General features: G+C 37.9%; 1 protein-coding gene across 2 annotated transcripts in view; it reads right to left on the bottom strand.

Annotated features, from left to right (window-relative positions):
• The window catches only part of ITGBL1 (integrin subunit beta like 1), a gene marked incomplete at both ends in the record, with an annotated part of 272,895 nt that overhangs the window by 119,767 nt on the left and 138,904 nt on the right, over nucleotides 1–14,224 (bottom strand). For both annotated transcript variants that reach the window (XM_080689531.1, XM_080689532.1), the window contains 2 exons: nucleotides 6,880–7,020; nucleotides 11,480–11,620. In XM_080689531.1, the coding sequence (XP_080545657.1) occupies nucleotides 6,880–7,020; nucleotides 11,480–11,620 (282 nt within the window). The remainder of the gene's footprint in view (nucleotides 1–6,879; nucleotides 7,021–11,479; nucleotides 11,621–14,224) is intronic.

The following is a 14,224-nucleotide window of genomic DNA, read 5'->3' as shown; positions in this document are numbered from 1 at the left end:
ACACACACACGTGTGTGTGTGTGTGTGTGTGTGTGTGTGTGTATATATATATATATTAATGCAGATGGTATGAACATAAAAGAAGAAACTCTGGGAATACTTTGCCTCAAAAGGCTCCATTTTTACTTTCTATTTGCTTTGTCATCTTATTTTCTCCAGTTACTTTTTAATGCCACAAACCTTTCTCACCTAGTGTCTTACAATTGAAGCATTATTTTATCTTTTGTTGTTGTTGTTTTGGGGATTGAACCCAGAGTCGATCTACCTTGAGCTACAACCCTGGCCTTTTTTATTTTTATTTTTATTTTTTTTATTTAGAAACCGGGTTTCACTAAGTTGCTGTAGTTGGCCTCAAACCTGATCATTCTGTCTCAAGCCTCCAAGGCACAGGAATATAGTCATGGGCCACCACTCCCAGCTACAGCTTTATATTTTTATCCCTTGCTATTTCTGTGCTCTTCTAAAAATCCCAGGGTGAGGGGTATTGCCTGTAACCTCATACAAGCACTGTCTCCTGTGTTCTTCATGTGGTGTCAAGATAGCTCCTATAGATTCATTCATGCTTCACCCCCAGGAATGGTCAACTCTAAGCAAAGTTGGGCAGAACACATATAGCATTTCTTTACTTTGGCCATGTGTGTGCTGACCTTTAGTTCCCTATACTTTTGATCTCGCTTCTGAACCTTAGCCCTTGCTTTAACCTAGATAAAAAATCTATCCAGTAACACATGTGCAGTCAATTGTTCACATCCTGGCATGGTTGTAGGAGGCAGGGTTGAAAGGCTTAGCCTCTAAATAGGAAAGTATCAAAGTGAGAGTGTGTTGTGTAGCTCAGGATGACCCAGGCCCTCCTCCAATGATCCACGTGTATGCCATTCATACTTTGCCCTAGGGTTTCAATATCAACTGAATGAGTTCAAGAAGAGGAAAGAAGAAAGGGGCATTTGAATAGGAGTAAGCCATTTACATGGAAGAAGTTTTTGGAAGCCAAGGAACATACAGCCACCAGATTAAATGATGAAATAATAGAACTTTTGGCCGGGCGTGGTGGCGTATGCTTGGAATCCCCACGCTTGGGAGGCAGAGACAGGAGGATCATGCAGGTTCGAAGCCAGCTGCACGCTGGCTTAGGAGACCCTGTTTCCAAAAAAAAAAAAAAAAAAATGTAAAAATAGGTCTGGGAGTGTAGCCCGGAGGTAGAAGGGCTTCCAGGAACCCAAGTACCACCAAAAAAAAAAAAAAAAAAAAAAAAAAGAAAAATAGAAAAAGAAATAATAGAACTTTTTGTTCAGATATTTTACTGAAAACCATGGAAGAAGCAAGTGTGAAAGCAATAGAAAAAAGGTTTAAGTCCAGTCTACCATGGTGAAAGGTGGTATTAACAATGGTACTGTCTCATTTCAATACTTCTTGGAGATGAACTGATAGGATTAAAGTACAAAAACATAATGCTCACTTTCTCAATAATGAAAAGCCATTTCCAGGGTTTTCCAAGGACTCAGGCATGAGTCATTGAAATAAATATCAGAATGTTAGAGAGCCTACAGTAAGAGAGACTGCCTATTTCCAACCAATGCCTTCATGATGTATAAGTTATAGAGTTAGGGTATCAGCAATGCAAGCTCTTGTATCAAGGTCTGAAGAACCTGTTGAGTCATGAAATGACTTGAAGTGCAAGGTATGGGTCTCAGGTTCTAAAGCAGGTATTGAGATTTTAAAGGAAACAGGAAATTATGAAATTAATTTGCAATTTCTCTTCTGGAGTTACTAGTTGCTCAGTTTTAATATAAAGTTTTGCCAAACAGGGAAAGGAGGATTCATTTGGCAGGGATAAAATCAGGAAGATGATATTGCTTGGTTTTGATCAAAAGGAGTTTAGAAATGATAAGATCTAGTCAACCCGCAATCCCCGTAAACTGCCTCAACATTTTATATCAGGGGTTATAAACAAAAAGTTATAAAATAAGAAATTAGGAGAAATTTGTTGTCCTTGATTTAGCTGTGGCACTATCATTTTTGGAGCCTCACCTCTATTTAATTACTTTTCAAATGAACATAACTTAGAAAAATTTTACCACATTAATCTAAAATGTAATGCTCTCATGCTAGTTTGTCAAATCTGTGTCTATTTTAATCCTGTAGGAGTTAATTTCATTGCTTCTAACAACTATTCTTTACACTGTGTAGGCAGAGGATCAACAAAACAAAGATGAACGAGTATTGTTTAATCCCTGTTCTCAACAATCACAAGAATTCAAATAAAAGAATTGTATTCAGAAGGCCTATGTGCCTATGTACACAAACACACACACGCACGCACGCACGCACACCCCCCCAACAAAGTGGAAGAGCTTGGAGCTCAGTGCTGGCCTCATTCACCTACTGTCAATGGGGCTGCAGCCAAATCCACACATGGACAAAAGGGTGTGTAGCATGACCAGCCAAGCTGAGATACCTCAGACTTGCTGGGACTAGAGCAGCAGAACTCTAAGGCACTGCATGAAGGGTGTCGACCACAGAATGCATTTTTATTTGTAGTCATTGTGTTCTTTTGAGTGAAGCCATCTAAACTCGAGAAATATCGGCCAATGACAGATGCAGTTGAATCTACTCCAGAAAAACACTTCTTTACTGTAGAGGATATTTCTTTTAAATACTAAAGAAACACCCATGAAAACAAATTTGATTTTACAAGTAGTTGCTTAGAAAAATAACATGAAGATCATAGATAGGACAAAGCTCCAGGTAGTAATTAGATATAGCTAGTTCTTGTTTTTAAATCTACTCGACATATTAATTTTCCTTTCAAGACAATGCAAGCTGAATATCCTTGATCATTTCTTTCAGTTTCTTTCCTGCATACTTTGATAACACACATGATGAATCTCCACACATAACACAGTTTTAGCAGATGATCTTGTTTTCCAAAGCAATGCAACCTTAATCTAAGATTAGCCTTATAATTTCATTGTTTGGGTAGGCAGGGCAAGCTGAAAGAGTAAATTTAAGATTGTACTGAATCACGTTTGTCCAATTATGTGTAAATGGAACAGAGTGGTAAGCACCCATTAGAAATAAAGAAAGGTTTTCAGAATCAGGAAATAAATTGGGTATAATAAATAGTCAGTGCATGCTGAAATGGCTTGTCCTGGACCAGTCAATGTAGTCAAATCAGACTTTGTCAACAGTATCTTCTTCAATGGTGTGTGTATGCGCATATATGCGTAAATCTGTTCTTAAGTCATATTTTATATAGATGAATGAATGCACACACAAATACATAATGTATGTAATAAGCAAAAGATAGGAATGAAAACAGAAATCAAAATGATAAATTTTGGGACAGATGCCATATTCAGCATACATTTGCTTATATCTGTGATGTGCTGGACAGAAAATATTTACATTTGAGTTCATTATTGTTTAGATGGATGAAAAGAGTGGGCATAAATGAATAAAATGAGAATGTCAATTAAAAGTATCAACTTAAACTAATCTACCCAGAGATTTGCTCTGGACTTAAATAAAACCAATATTCTTAGGACAAAAAGAATGGGAGCTAAAAATAACACTGCATTTCATCTGGGCCTTATTACATTCCAGCCTTGCAAGAATCACTAGAGAATATTGATGTGGTTGGGTTGCTTCTGTCTCATAACAGGAAGGTATTAACATACTCAATAATCCGTTCTATGGCACCCTTCCTACAGTGCAACTTTGACTGTAATTAGGAAAACTGTGAGGTCTCATAATTCTCTAAGCATAATATACCGAATCTTACAGATTTACTAAGAATGAAGAAATACCCCAGAGACTGTTGTCTGCCCCAGATGTTCACGATGTTCAGGAAATCTTAGTTTTAGAAGAATTCAGGAAATCTTATTTTTAGAAGAATTCTGGGCATGCAGAGGATAGTGCTTCCAAAATAGTTTACTTCCAAAATAAAGTAAAAATAGACTCATTGTATTTGCATCTTCTGGACATTTAACTGAGTGACAACTTAGGCTACCTGTGCTTTTAGATGACACTAAAAGGCAATGTGAACCCTGTCAAGGTACTTATTTCTATGAAATTCTTTTCTTTCTTCCTGAATTAACACAAAAAATAAAATGAAATTAGGTGCATAAAAGAACTCAGTAGGAGCCTGACAGAGTAGAATCCCTGTTAATGCGAGCCCCCCCCCCCTTAGATTTCTTATTCTAAGTGTGGAAGTCATGCTGTGGAGGACCAGCCACATTCAAAGCACTTGAACCAGCAAATAATAAAATCTCATATGCAGACTGATTTCTTATAGCTCAAACCACCGCTAACTGCCTCATCAGGTCTCCTCGCTGTAATATCTGTCCACTCCTGAAGCATAGAGGTCACATCTAAAAGGGTAATACATGCTTTATCAGCATGCTTTATCACCGCTCCCAATAAATTCTCCAGGGAGGCCACCATAAATGCCCAATCCCCCAATTTTCTCTGCAACCGCTTAAAGAGAGAAACAGGGCAGGAGGAGAAGGGGGACAGCTGAGGCTGAAAATCAGATTCCAGGTAGACCTCCCTCAATGATGTGTCTCCTGCTCCATACAGTAATAGCTCTAAGCCTGACCAACACCCACTGGGACTGTGAGCTCCTGAAGGAACAGAAGGGACAACTGAAGGGTCAGTCGTCATCCTGGCTCCACTCCTGTGCAGTGACATGGACCGGCTCAGAGGGCCCTGAGATACCACTGTAATATAGTTAGAAAAACTTTATAGTTTTTCTACCCCACTTATAAGCCAGGATCAAGATTAGGATCATGGATCTAACAAGTAAGAGTAGAGTCATGTTACTAGAAAGGCGTAGCATATTAGCAAGTCACAAATGTATTTTTCATACACGAGATTAATGATTTCCTTTAATTTTGTTAAAATGTTCCATAGCATCGTTCCCGATAACCTTAAAGTGACATTCTTAAATGGTGCTTCCAGAATCCCCGTGAAGTTTTAACTATAAACTCCATACTTGACACTCTAAATGTTCATGTTCAGCCCTGATCCATATATGCCACAGGTTAAGAAAAATCTCAGCTTTTGCTTGCCATTGGTCTTTTATGCTCACAATGTCTAAAAACAAATTCTTCCATTTTCTCTCTTATTCCCCACTTCAGTAAATGGTATCAACATTTATCCAGACAACCAGACTTCAAGCTCGATGACTACAGCATCTTTTGGCCTAAAGCCATCACTACCTTCCTTTTGCCTATAGAATAATGCCTGGTTCTACAGCACAGTAAAATGCTTTCTGGTTTTTTCTCACCAGCTCAACACTTACCATCTCCTTCCTCCCTAGTCAATTCTGGTCATTTCAAACATATTCTAGTGCCATGCACAGGTCAAGACCTTCCATCCCTTCTCCAGGGATGTCCTTCCTTCTCACCTTTCGTTACCTGCAAGCTTCACTTTCAAGACAAAGCCCCATGTGCACTATGATCCAAAGGCATTTGGCAGGGAATGAGTCATACCTCACCAGAGCCACATACCCTTAATTAAAATGTCAAAAAGCGCCGGGCATGGTGGCACAGGCTTGTAGTCCCCGCACATGGGAGGCAGAGACAGGAGGATCTCCCATGTTCGAAGCCAGCCTCTCTGGTTTAAGAGACACTGTTTCAAAATAAAAATATAAAAATAGGTCTGGGGGAGTGTAGCCAGGAGGTAGAAGGGTTTCTGGGAACCACAGTCACACACACACACACACACACACACACACACACACACAAAGTCAAAAAGCCTATGCCCCTACATCCTCCATGTATGTTTGGTGTATGCTTGATAGTTGTTAGGTGTTTTATTACCATTGTATTGATAATGATGGTAAAGAAAAGGACTCACAAAAAGAATGAAGAAGAAAAAAATCCTTGCAAAAGAAAGTTATCAAAACACTCAGGCAGGAAACGTTCTGGAGCATGAGGGATTATCAGAAGAGGGAATTCCTTCTGCAGTGGGGAATTTAGTGGCAGGCTCCCCTCAGCCTTTGAAGTTACATAATCATAATTAAACAGGGCAGCTTTTATCTCCCTATGCTGGCAAATTTTCAGGAGATCAGAGGAGTTTCCTATCCATCTCCATGCACTCACCAAGTAGTAACGCTTAAAGAGATGTAATGCATATGTCTCTGCCTTCTGGGTTGTCAAACAGAGCTGGACTGAAAACCCATAAATCCATATTTTGCTAAATAGCACTCTTTCAGATAACTCTGACTCCTTTTTATTTTTCTTCAACATTAGGCATTCTGGCTGAATATATTTTCTTTTCTTGGCATCTAAAATGTGAGCTCCATAAAGTCAAGCAACATGAATGCTTTCTTCACAGGTAGAACCAGCAGCTCAGACACCATCCACACCCTGGCAAAATAGTATCTAGTTTGTTAATATTATTGGCAAAAATTATTTGAATCCACTAACTGATATTGAAGTCTATCTTATATTCCAAACTAATTTTAATATCTCTCCTATGGAAGAGTTAATGCAGGAAAATATCCCTGAGAACTGTATAATCGCAAATTTTGTGGTACAACAATCTAGTTATCCTGTGGTAACTGTCCCGTTGGCTGTTGCCAGGGCTGAGAGTTTTGTATTCTCAGAGTTGAGCCGAGCAGGCTATCTGAAGCAAATGGTACTCTCATGTGAGCAATTAGAGTAATTTTGAGAAAGTGGGTGGGCTTCCATTTCAGCCTTTCCCAAATGTGAGCTCTGTGGAGGTCTCCCAAGCTGCTGGTCGGAGCTCAGCAAATGTCCCTTGCTTGAGAATCCGTGTTCAGCTTCTTCCTCAGAGTCTGTGAGAACCAAAATGATCCAGGGAAGCAGGAAACAAGTATCTTTGTTTAGAAACAGGAATGATGAGGGCCCTTACCTGAACAGAAGTCGTCAGAGTATCGGTCGTAGACCGCTCTGCAGTCCCTTTCGTCACACTCACAGGTGTCCCCGTGAATGTCGCCCCAGTCCCCGGTTGGATCGACGTCGTGGCAGGAGCACTCACCACACACACAGGTGCCTGGGCAGGGAGAGGGATTTTACATGGCTCAAGTAAAAAGTAACCATGAAAGACAGCATTTCACTCTTTTGTTTTGTTTTGTTTTATCGTTATTCTCTTTGTACTTGGAAAAAAAATTCAGGATCAAATTTTAGAGCAATGTTCTAAAATGGAGGCACTGCATCTGAATGCCGCAGCACAGACTTCTTAATAGATGAACAGTTGTGGTCATCTATTAAGAAATAGTTATTTCTTAATAATTATTTAATCTACAATTAGGTGGGTTGTGGGATGTGCCATGTGCACTGTATTAGCATCTTTTAAAGGCAATATCAAAACAATGAATGTAATAGGTCACCTTTGCCCTCTAGAAGTTCACAGTCTACAAGATGGAAAGTTAGCTAATTAAAGAATAACTCTAGGTGAAGAAGGAGAAACCATAGATGAGCAAATAAAGCAACCTAACTGAGGAGGGGAAGAGGGAAATTCACTAATGTACATGATGCACATTCACAAACATCTCAAAGTCAGTCACTAAGCCAAACATGAGAGGGAGGGAGGGGGAGGGAATGAGGGAGGGGGAGGGAATGAGGGAGGGGGAGGGAATGGGGTGGGAATTGGGGAAGGGCTAAATGAGTGATGTGTGCCTCCACCATCTTGTACTCCATTAAGATGTGTAACTACAATGCACCAATAAAAAAAAAAATAACTACCAAACATAAAAAGCTTGAGTGCTAAAAGTGTGTTAACTGAAAAATTAAAGGACCCAGAATTTAGGAGGGAAGAATCAGGATAGGCTGGGGTCATTAGGAATAGATGATATGGATGTACAGAGGAGGAGAGCATCCTAAGAGACATTTTAAGAAGTAGAACCCAGAAAACATGAAGAAAGCAAGAAGGGTGGTGGTGAGTGTGGGGGTCCCTAGGTACAAATTTGCTCATCCGGTAAGTACAGGTTACAGGGTACACTAGAGAGAAAACAGAAATATAACTTTGGTCCCTAGAAGGTTTGCATAGGGGAAGGCCTTATCATAAATACTATTTACTTTGCATTGATTATAAATAATAATCTTTAGGGCAACTAGCTAATATTTTGGAAAGAAAATAAAATCAATTGCCTTTCTTACCTTTTTAACATTGAAATAAGTACCGGCGGAATTAATTATTTAAATATACAAAACAAAACCACAGAAAAGGAACAAAATCTCTTTGATTCCAAACTCCCAAAGTAGAATTACTAAAAGGAATAAAAGGAAATAGACTTAACCACATAAAATTCTAAAATTTTAAAACACTATAAAAAAAAAAAAACTCAGACTAAAGATTGAATAAGGTAAACCGGGCATGGTGGAGTATGCTTGTAATCCCAGCATTCTGGAGGCTGAGACCAGAGGATTGTGGTTCATAGACAGCTTCAGCTACTTAGTGAGGCCCTCTGCAACTTAATGAGACCCTGTTTCAAAATAAAGAATAAAATCTAGGGAAGGGGGTATAGCTCAGAGGTCAAAGGCTCCTCAGTTCCATCCCCAAACCCTCAAAAAAAAAAAAAAAGATTAAGTAAGCCAAAACAAGGAGTTCATATGTATGAAAAAGATAAAGAGCATTTTAAAAAAACCTTTAAGTATTTCCTAGAAATCAAAATATAAAGGTTAAGTATCCATAAAATAAAATGGACAAGTGCAAAGAACAACTTAGGAAATTTCATAGAGAAGTAATGATCAACACAGAGAGAGTTTGCCACACACACTACTACTATTACTAAGGGTGGGGTGAGAAAACCTTGAGTTAGAATTATTTTGGCTGTTAGACTGTCATAAGTGGGAAAGATTGCTAGAATTGGAGCTGGTGATAGTGTGAGACAATGGACTGTCTCCTGTTGCGAAGTTTAGTTCAAAATGGCACAGATTTCTGGGGGGTAAATTCATAATATGCACATTCTAGACTTATGTTATTATTTAGTATAATAACTTAGCTTCAATTAATGTATCCAAAAGATAAGAAAAATACATGTTCAGGAATACAAAATGTGATTACATGTTATTGAAAAACTACGGGTGACTCAAACATCAGTCAGTGGAAGATCAGTGTAGTAATGGTACAGGCCTTAGTTGCATTACAACACAGTCATTAAGAGCAAAACCCAGCCAGGCATAGGGCAGATACTTGTAAGGCCAGCAGCTCAGAAGGCCGAGGTAGGGTATGTCACAAGTTCCAGGCCAGCCTAGCAACTTAGCAAGACCTTGTTTCAAAATAAGAAATAAGAGATGGAACATAACTTGGTAACAGGAAAGAAAGAAAGAAAGAAAGAAAGAAAGAAAGAAAGAAAGAAAGAAAGAAAGAGAGGGAGGGAGGGAGGGAGGGAGGGAGGGAGGGAGGGAGGGAGGGAGGAAGGAAGGGAGGAAGGGGAAAGAATGGAAAGAATAATCAGCTTTTTGTTCTGTGAACATGAGAGGCTAAACAAATTATATTATTAAGTGGAAGAAATCAAATTTCCAGTCAGAATGTTTGAATCATACTGATTCAATTTTTATGTTTAATAAGAAGAAAGATGGAGTGGTTATATTTATTAGGAGGGGAGGGAGAGTCACACAAATGAATTAAATACATGTAACACAATGAAAAAGAAGGTTATATATGGATTAAGAGCAGGAGTCACTTTCTTTATCTTCCCTGCACTGTGTTATCTGGATTGGAAAGAAATGGGTATGCACTGCTTCCATAACTGGACATGAGGTGGGGGTCAGGAGCCACTGGCCATGCAGGTTTCAGGAAGCACGAGTGACAGCGGGTCCAGAATGAAACTGTGGATATGAAACATGGTCAATGGCCAGCATTCGTCCTATCCCCAATTAGATGTGTCTGCATCATCTCTCTCTAGGTCCCTGAAGATGGTCTACAAAAACAGATGAGGTAGGTGTGTGCAGGAGCAGTGTTTCTTTCTACCTAGAAAAGCGGTGATAAGAAAACAGCCGGAGCAGAGCAGACACCAGCCATTCCTCTGAGAGAAAAGGTCTCAGCTTAGCGCCCTGTTTCCTGTTGCCTTTAAGCTCCTGAGCAGTGAGCCTCACTTGGGCAAGCTGTGTCCTGTTCCAACTCAGAGAGGTCTCTAAGCGAGTATGCTCTATGATGGGGAAGGAGAAGCTGGTCCCTGGGTTGATGGCCCAGTGTGTGTTTCTGAACGATTCCTGTGGTGCAGAGCCCCTCGTGTAACTCTGCTGCAGGACCTCACACTTATATATTTATTTAAAGAAAATATAAAGCTAATTACTGTGATATACAGTAATATCTAGTCCACAGAAGACTATTCTTTATAAAATTTTTTGTTCCAAGTTCAAGATTTTTTTTCTTTTCTTGTTAGAGAAATGTGAAGCATCTTACTCTTTTCTTAAATTTTAGTCATTCATTCATTTCTTGTGTTGGGGAATAAATCAAGAAGCATTCTACTTTTGAGTTTCATCTCCAGCTTTACTTTATTTTTTATTTAGAAACAGTATCTCACTAAGTTGATGAGAGCCTCACTAAGTTGCTGAGTCTTCCCTTGAATTTGTGATTCTATTGTCTCAGATGTGAAGAACTGGGATTATAGGCATGCACCATCATGCTTGGCTTTCTTCTAACTTTTAAATGGTTATATGTTAAAGTTTTTAATATAAGCATGATCTATTACATGGAATAATGAAAAAAGTTTCTATCTATCTAGATTTTTATAATTTTATACAAGGGAATGTGGCTACTTTATGTCATCATAAAAAGTTTTCATCATATGCCATAAAAAACCCAGCTCTCTTTTATCTACCTTTACAAAAAATGGAGAAGAAACAAGTGTTTTACAAGAATTTTTTAGAAACATTTTTAAATATTTGATTTCATATCAATGTTATCAATATAAATATATTTTTAAAATCTCTGATTAAGGACACTCTAAATTTCATAAAGCTATTTGATAAGTAGCTTCTATATATGTTGTGTTGAGTACCACATTTTTATTCTTGCAGGTAGAAGTTAAATTTATCTATATCAAATGATGCTTCAGCCCAATCTTCTATTTATTCAAAATTAAGACAAGAGGGATTTCCCCGAAGCTCTCTGGATAATTAGATGCTCATGCTGCCGATGGTTGTGTTAGTCAAGAGACATTTAGCAGACGTGTCTACAAGAATTGCCTTTTAGCTAGGCTGTGCTATTTCTGGATGACTGCCAAAGAAATTACAGTTCCTATGTCAACTACTTGTTCAGTGAAGCTTAAAAATACAAAAAACTCCAGTAATAATAAAAAAGGATGACCGTAACTTTCTGTTTTCCACCTGATAAGCAACTAGAAAGAGAAGATTATTGGTATAGTAAATGGTGATTTACGGCAAAGTAAATGATTATAGAAGATGACTTTCCTCCCACGCTGAAGGAAAGACAGAGAGAAGTGCTAACAATTAAGATCTCTGTTTGCCTCCCAATTATGTAGTAGCATGTATGAATGGCACACCTCTGTTACTGCAGATCTTGCCATCTGGAGATGTGCATCTTCGCTTGCTCTCCCAGGGGGTGATGTCGCACTGGAATTCACATTTATCTCCATGCCAACCAGCCTCGCAGTAACAGTTTCCACAGTAACACTTCCCATGGCCTTTACCCAAAAAAAAAAAAAAAAAAATTATGCAGTGAGGAAAAAAAGCAACTTTTTCAAAGCCACATTAACTTTCTATCTCTTAGTGATCACTTCTTTTTACCTTTTAAAACAATATGCAATCCCCATGTTCTTGATTCAAAACAATTATGTAATCTTATACCCCAAAAGCATCATAGCTGCACCTATACCTATATAATTATATAAGTCATGTAAGCCAATTTGTCTTATAGCTTAGTAAAGATTATTAAAACAAGGTTTTAAAGACCTGGCATGGATGACTAGGAAGATCTAGTACTTCTCCATTTCAAAGTCACGTATCAAATGCCAATGTATGTAAGCATTCACTCCAAGGGCATTTCTGGAATTAGTTATTTACAGTACTTTATTTTAAGTCAAATACTGAGAAAGCAGTGGTGCATATTCACTTAGATACACATTATTAATGACTGAACCCTTTCTAAACCGGAGGACATATTTCATCTTTTCATTCAACTGTGTCCCACAATCTGTTGTATTCTACCATGTGGAAAAGAAATTTTCAGCTAAGTCAATGTTTACTCCTCATTTAGACCAATACGGTGGATCCTTGGTCTCACAATGATATCCCCACGCTGTCTGTCGAAGGTTACAAATGATGGTTAAGGGTACTCATCAATCTGTGTCCAGAGGCCACCTTTTCAGGTCCCGCTTCTCTACGCCTCTTAACCTTGTTTTCCTATCGGGCCCATCTGTGATGAACTGCTACATCATTACTTCCTCGATTCATGTCTAGCTCACCTATGCAAATGCCTCAAACACAACTGTTACCCCCAAATTTATTTCTTGCATCCTGTCCTCTCGGCAGTTAAGTTATCCGAGTATGTTCAACTGTTCCTGTTCTCCTTTTGCCTATTAGTCTATTTTTCTGTGTATAGGAGTTTGTATTTTATAAATGGCTACAGTGTTTGTTCTTCTGTCATTTATATCCATAATGCCAGAGGGCCCATGGAAAATTGACTCGGGGCTAATTTTGAATCTCTTAATTGTATATTTTTCATTTTCACATTATTGTGGCATCTCTAGCCAATGAGAAGAGCAATAATAGGGCCTGTGACATTCACCTAAGAAGTGGGAAATACAATAAAATATTCTGGTCTCCTGTGGCATTTATGCCAAGCAGATGAGACTTCCATCAAGTAAACATGCATCCAAGAGACAGAGAGAGGAAGATGAAGAGAAAGAGCTCTACAGAGAGAGAGAGAGAGAAAAAAAATTAGCACACACACCACGTTTACTGTCTAAATGAGCTATGAGGGAATAAACACAGGAAACCTTTCTTTAACCTCAGACAGTGACTACAGATTTTAATTTTTATTTGCTCACTTAATTAAATTCAAAGGATATTATCTATCTGCAACAAAATATATCAACTTAAAATGATCTTTACATGTATACACAATAAAATTACATTCTAGTACTTTATCATGAACCTCAAGAACTTTAGAATTATACTAGAAAAAAGCAAGCCTGTTCACTAATTGCTTTTCTTAAAGGTTTTATAAAACTCATTTTATTAAGACTATAAAATTTATTACCTTTGTTTTCAAAAGTTTACATATACTTGGAATCCCAGCATTCGGGAGGCTGAGACAGGAGGACTGTGGTTCACAGCCTCAGCTACTTAGTGAGGCCCTTTGAAACTCAATGAGACCCTGTTTCAAAATAAAGAATAAAAATAGGGTTGGGGGTATAGCTTGCAGGTAGAATGTCCCTGGACTCTGATTCCCAGTACCAAAAAACGTTTACATATAAAATAAATAAAAATATATATATATATTCACACACACACATATATATGTATATATACATATATATGTATATATATATATATATATATGCAGATATATATGGGTTACCATAATACTAATCTCAAATCCAAGTTCATCTTATATTTATCAAACTAAACATTTAATTATGGTCAGGGTTAGAAATAATCAGAGTGGGGGTAAATAAGAACACAAAAAATACCTGTCAGAATAGAAAATTAAACATATCCACATTACTCAAATAAAAATGTAGCAATACAGGTTGGAATAGTTGAGATAAAATGTAAGCTTCAGGACAAGACATATTATATGCTATAAACATAACTCTGCTTTGTGTAAACTGATAGAGCAAGAAAATCTCTTTTTATATTGTTTCACTGATGGACTGTAAAATTATCTCTCAACAGATTGGTTTCATGTGAATGACACACGGAGAGATCTACAGTTCCAGGCAATGTCACCTTCAGAGGATGTTTCCTACATTCTAATATGATCAGAGACAGCCCCATAAAACTGTCTAAGCCCAAAACAAATGGAAAATAATAAACAAAAAGGATGAGAGTTAAACATTTCCTTTTGTGCTATTTCAAGCTATATTTTTATTTACACATGCAAATAGACTTTGCTTTGGTGATGTGTATCGGAACGCATTGGCCCCAAAGCATGCTCCCTCTCATTTTTTTTTTATCTGTAATAATTGGAAATGAAGTATGAGGACAAATACATGATATTTGCAGGCAGATTTATCTAATTGTTCTAATTATTTTGGACTGAACCCTTTAGGCCAATTTTCTGA

This window comes from Muscardinus avellanarius (assembly GCF_963383645.1).
Source record: "Muscardinus avellanarius genome assembly, chromosome: 2".
In the NCBI taxonomy this organism is placed as follows: domain Eukaryota; kingdom Metazoa; phylum Chordata; class Mammalia; order Rodentia; family Gliridae; genus Muscardinus; species Muscardinus avellanarius.
This window is presented reverse-complemented; position numbering and strand designations above follow the sequence as displayed.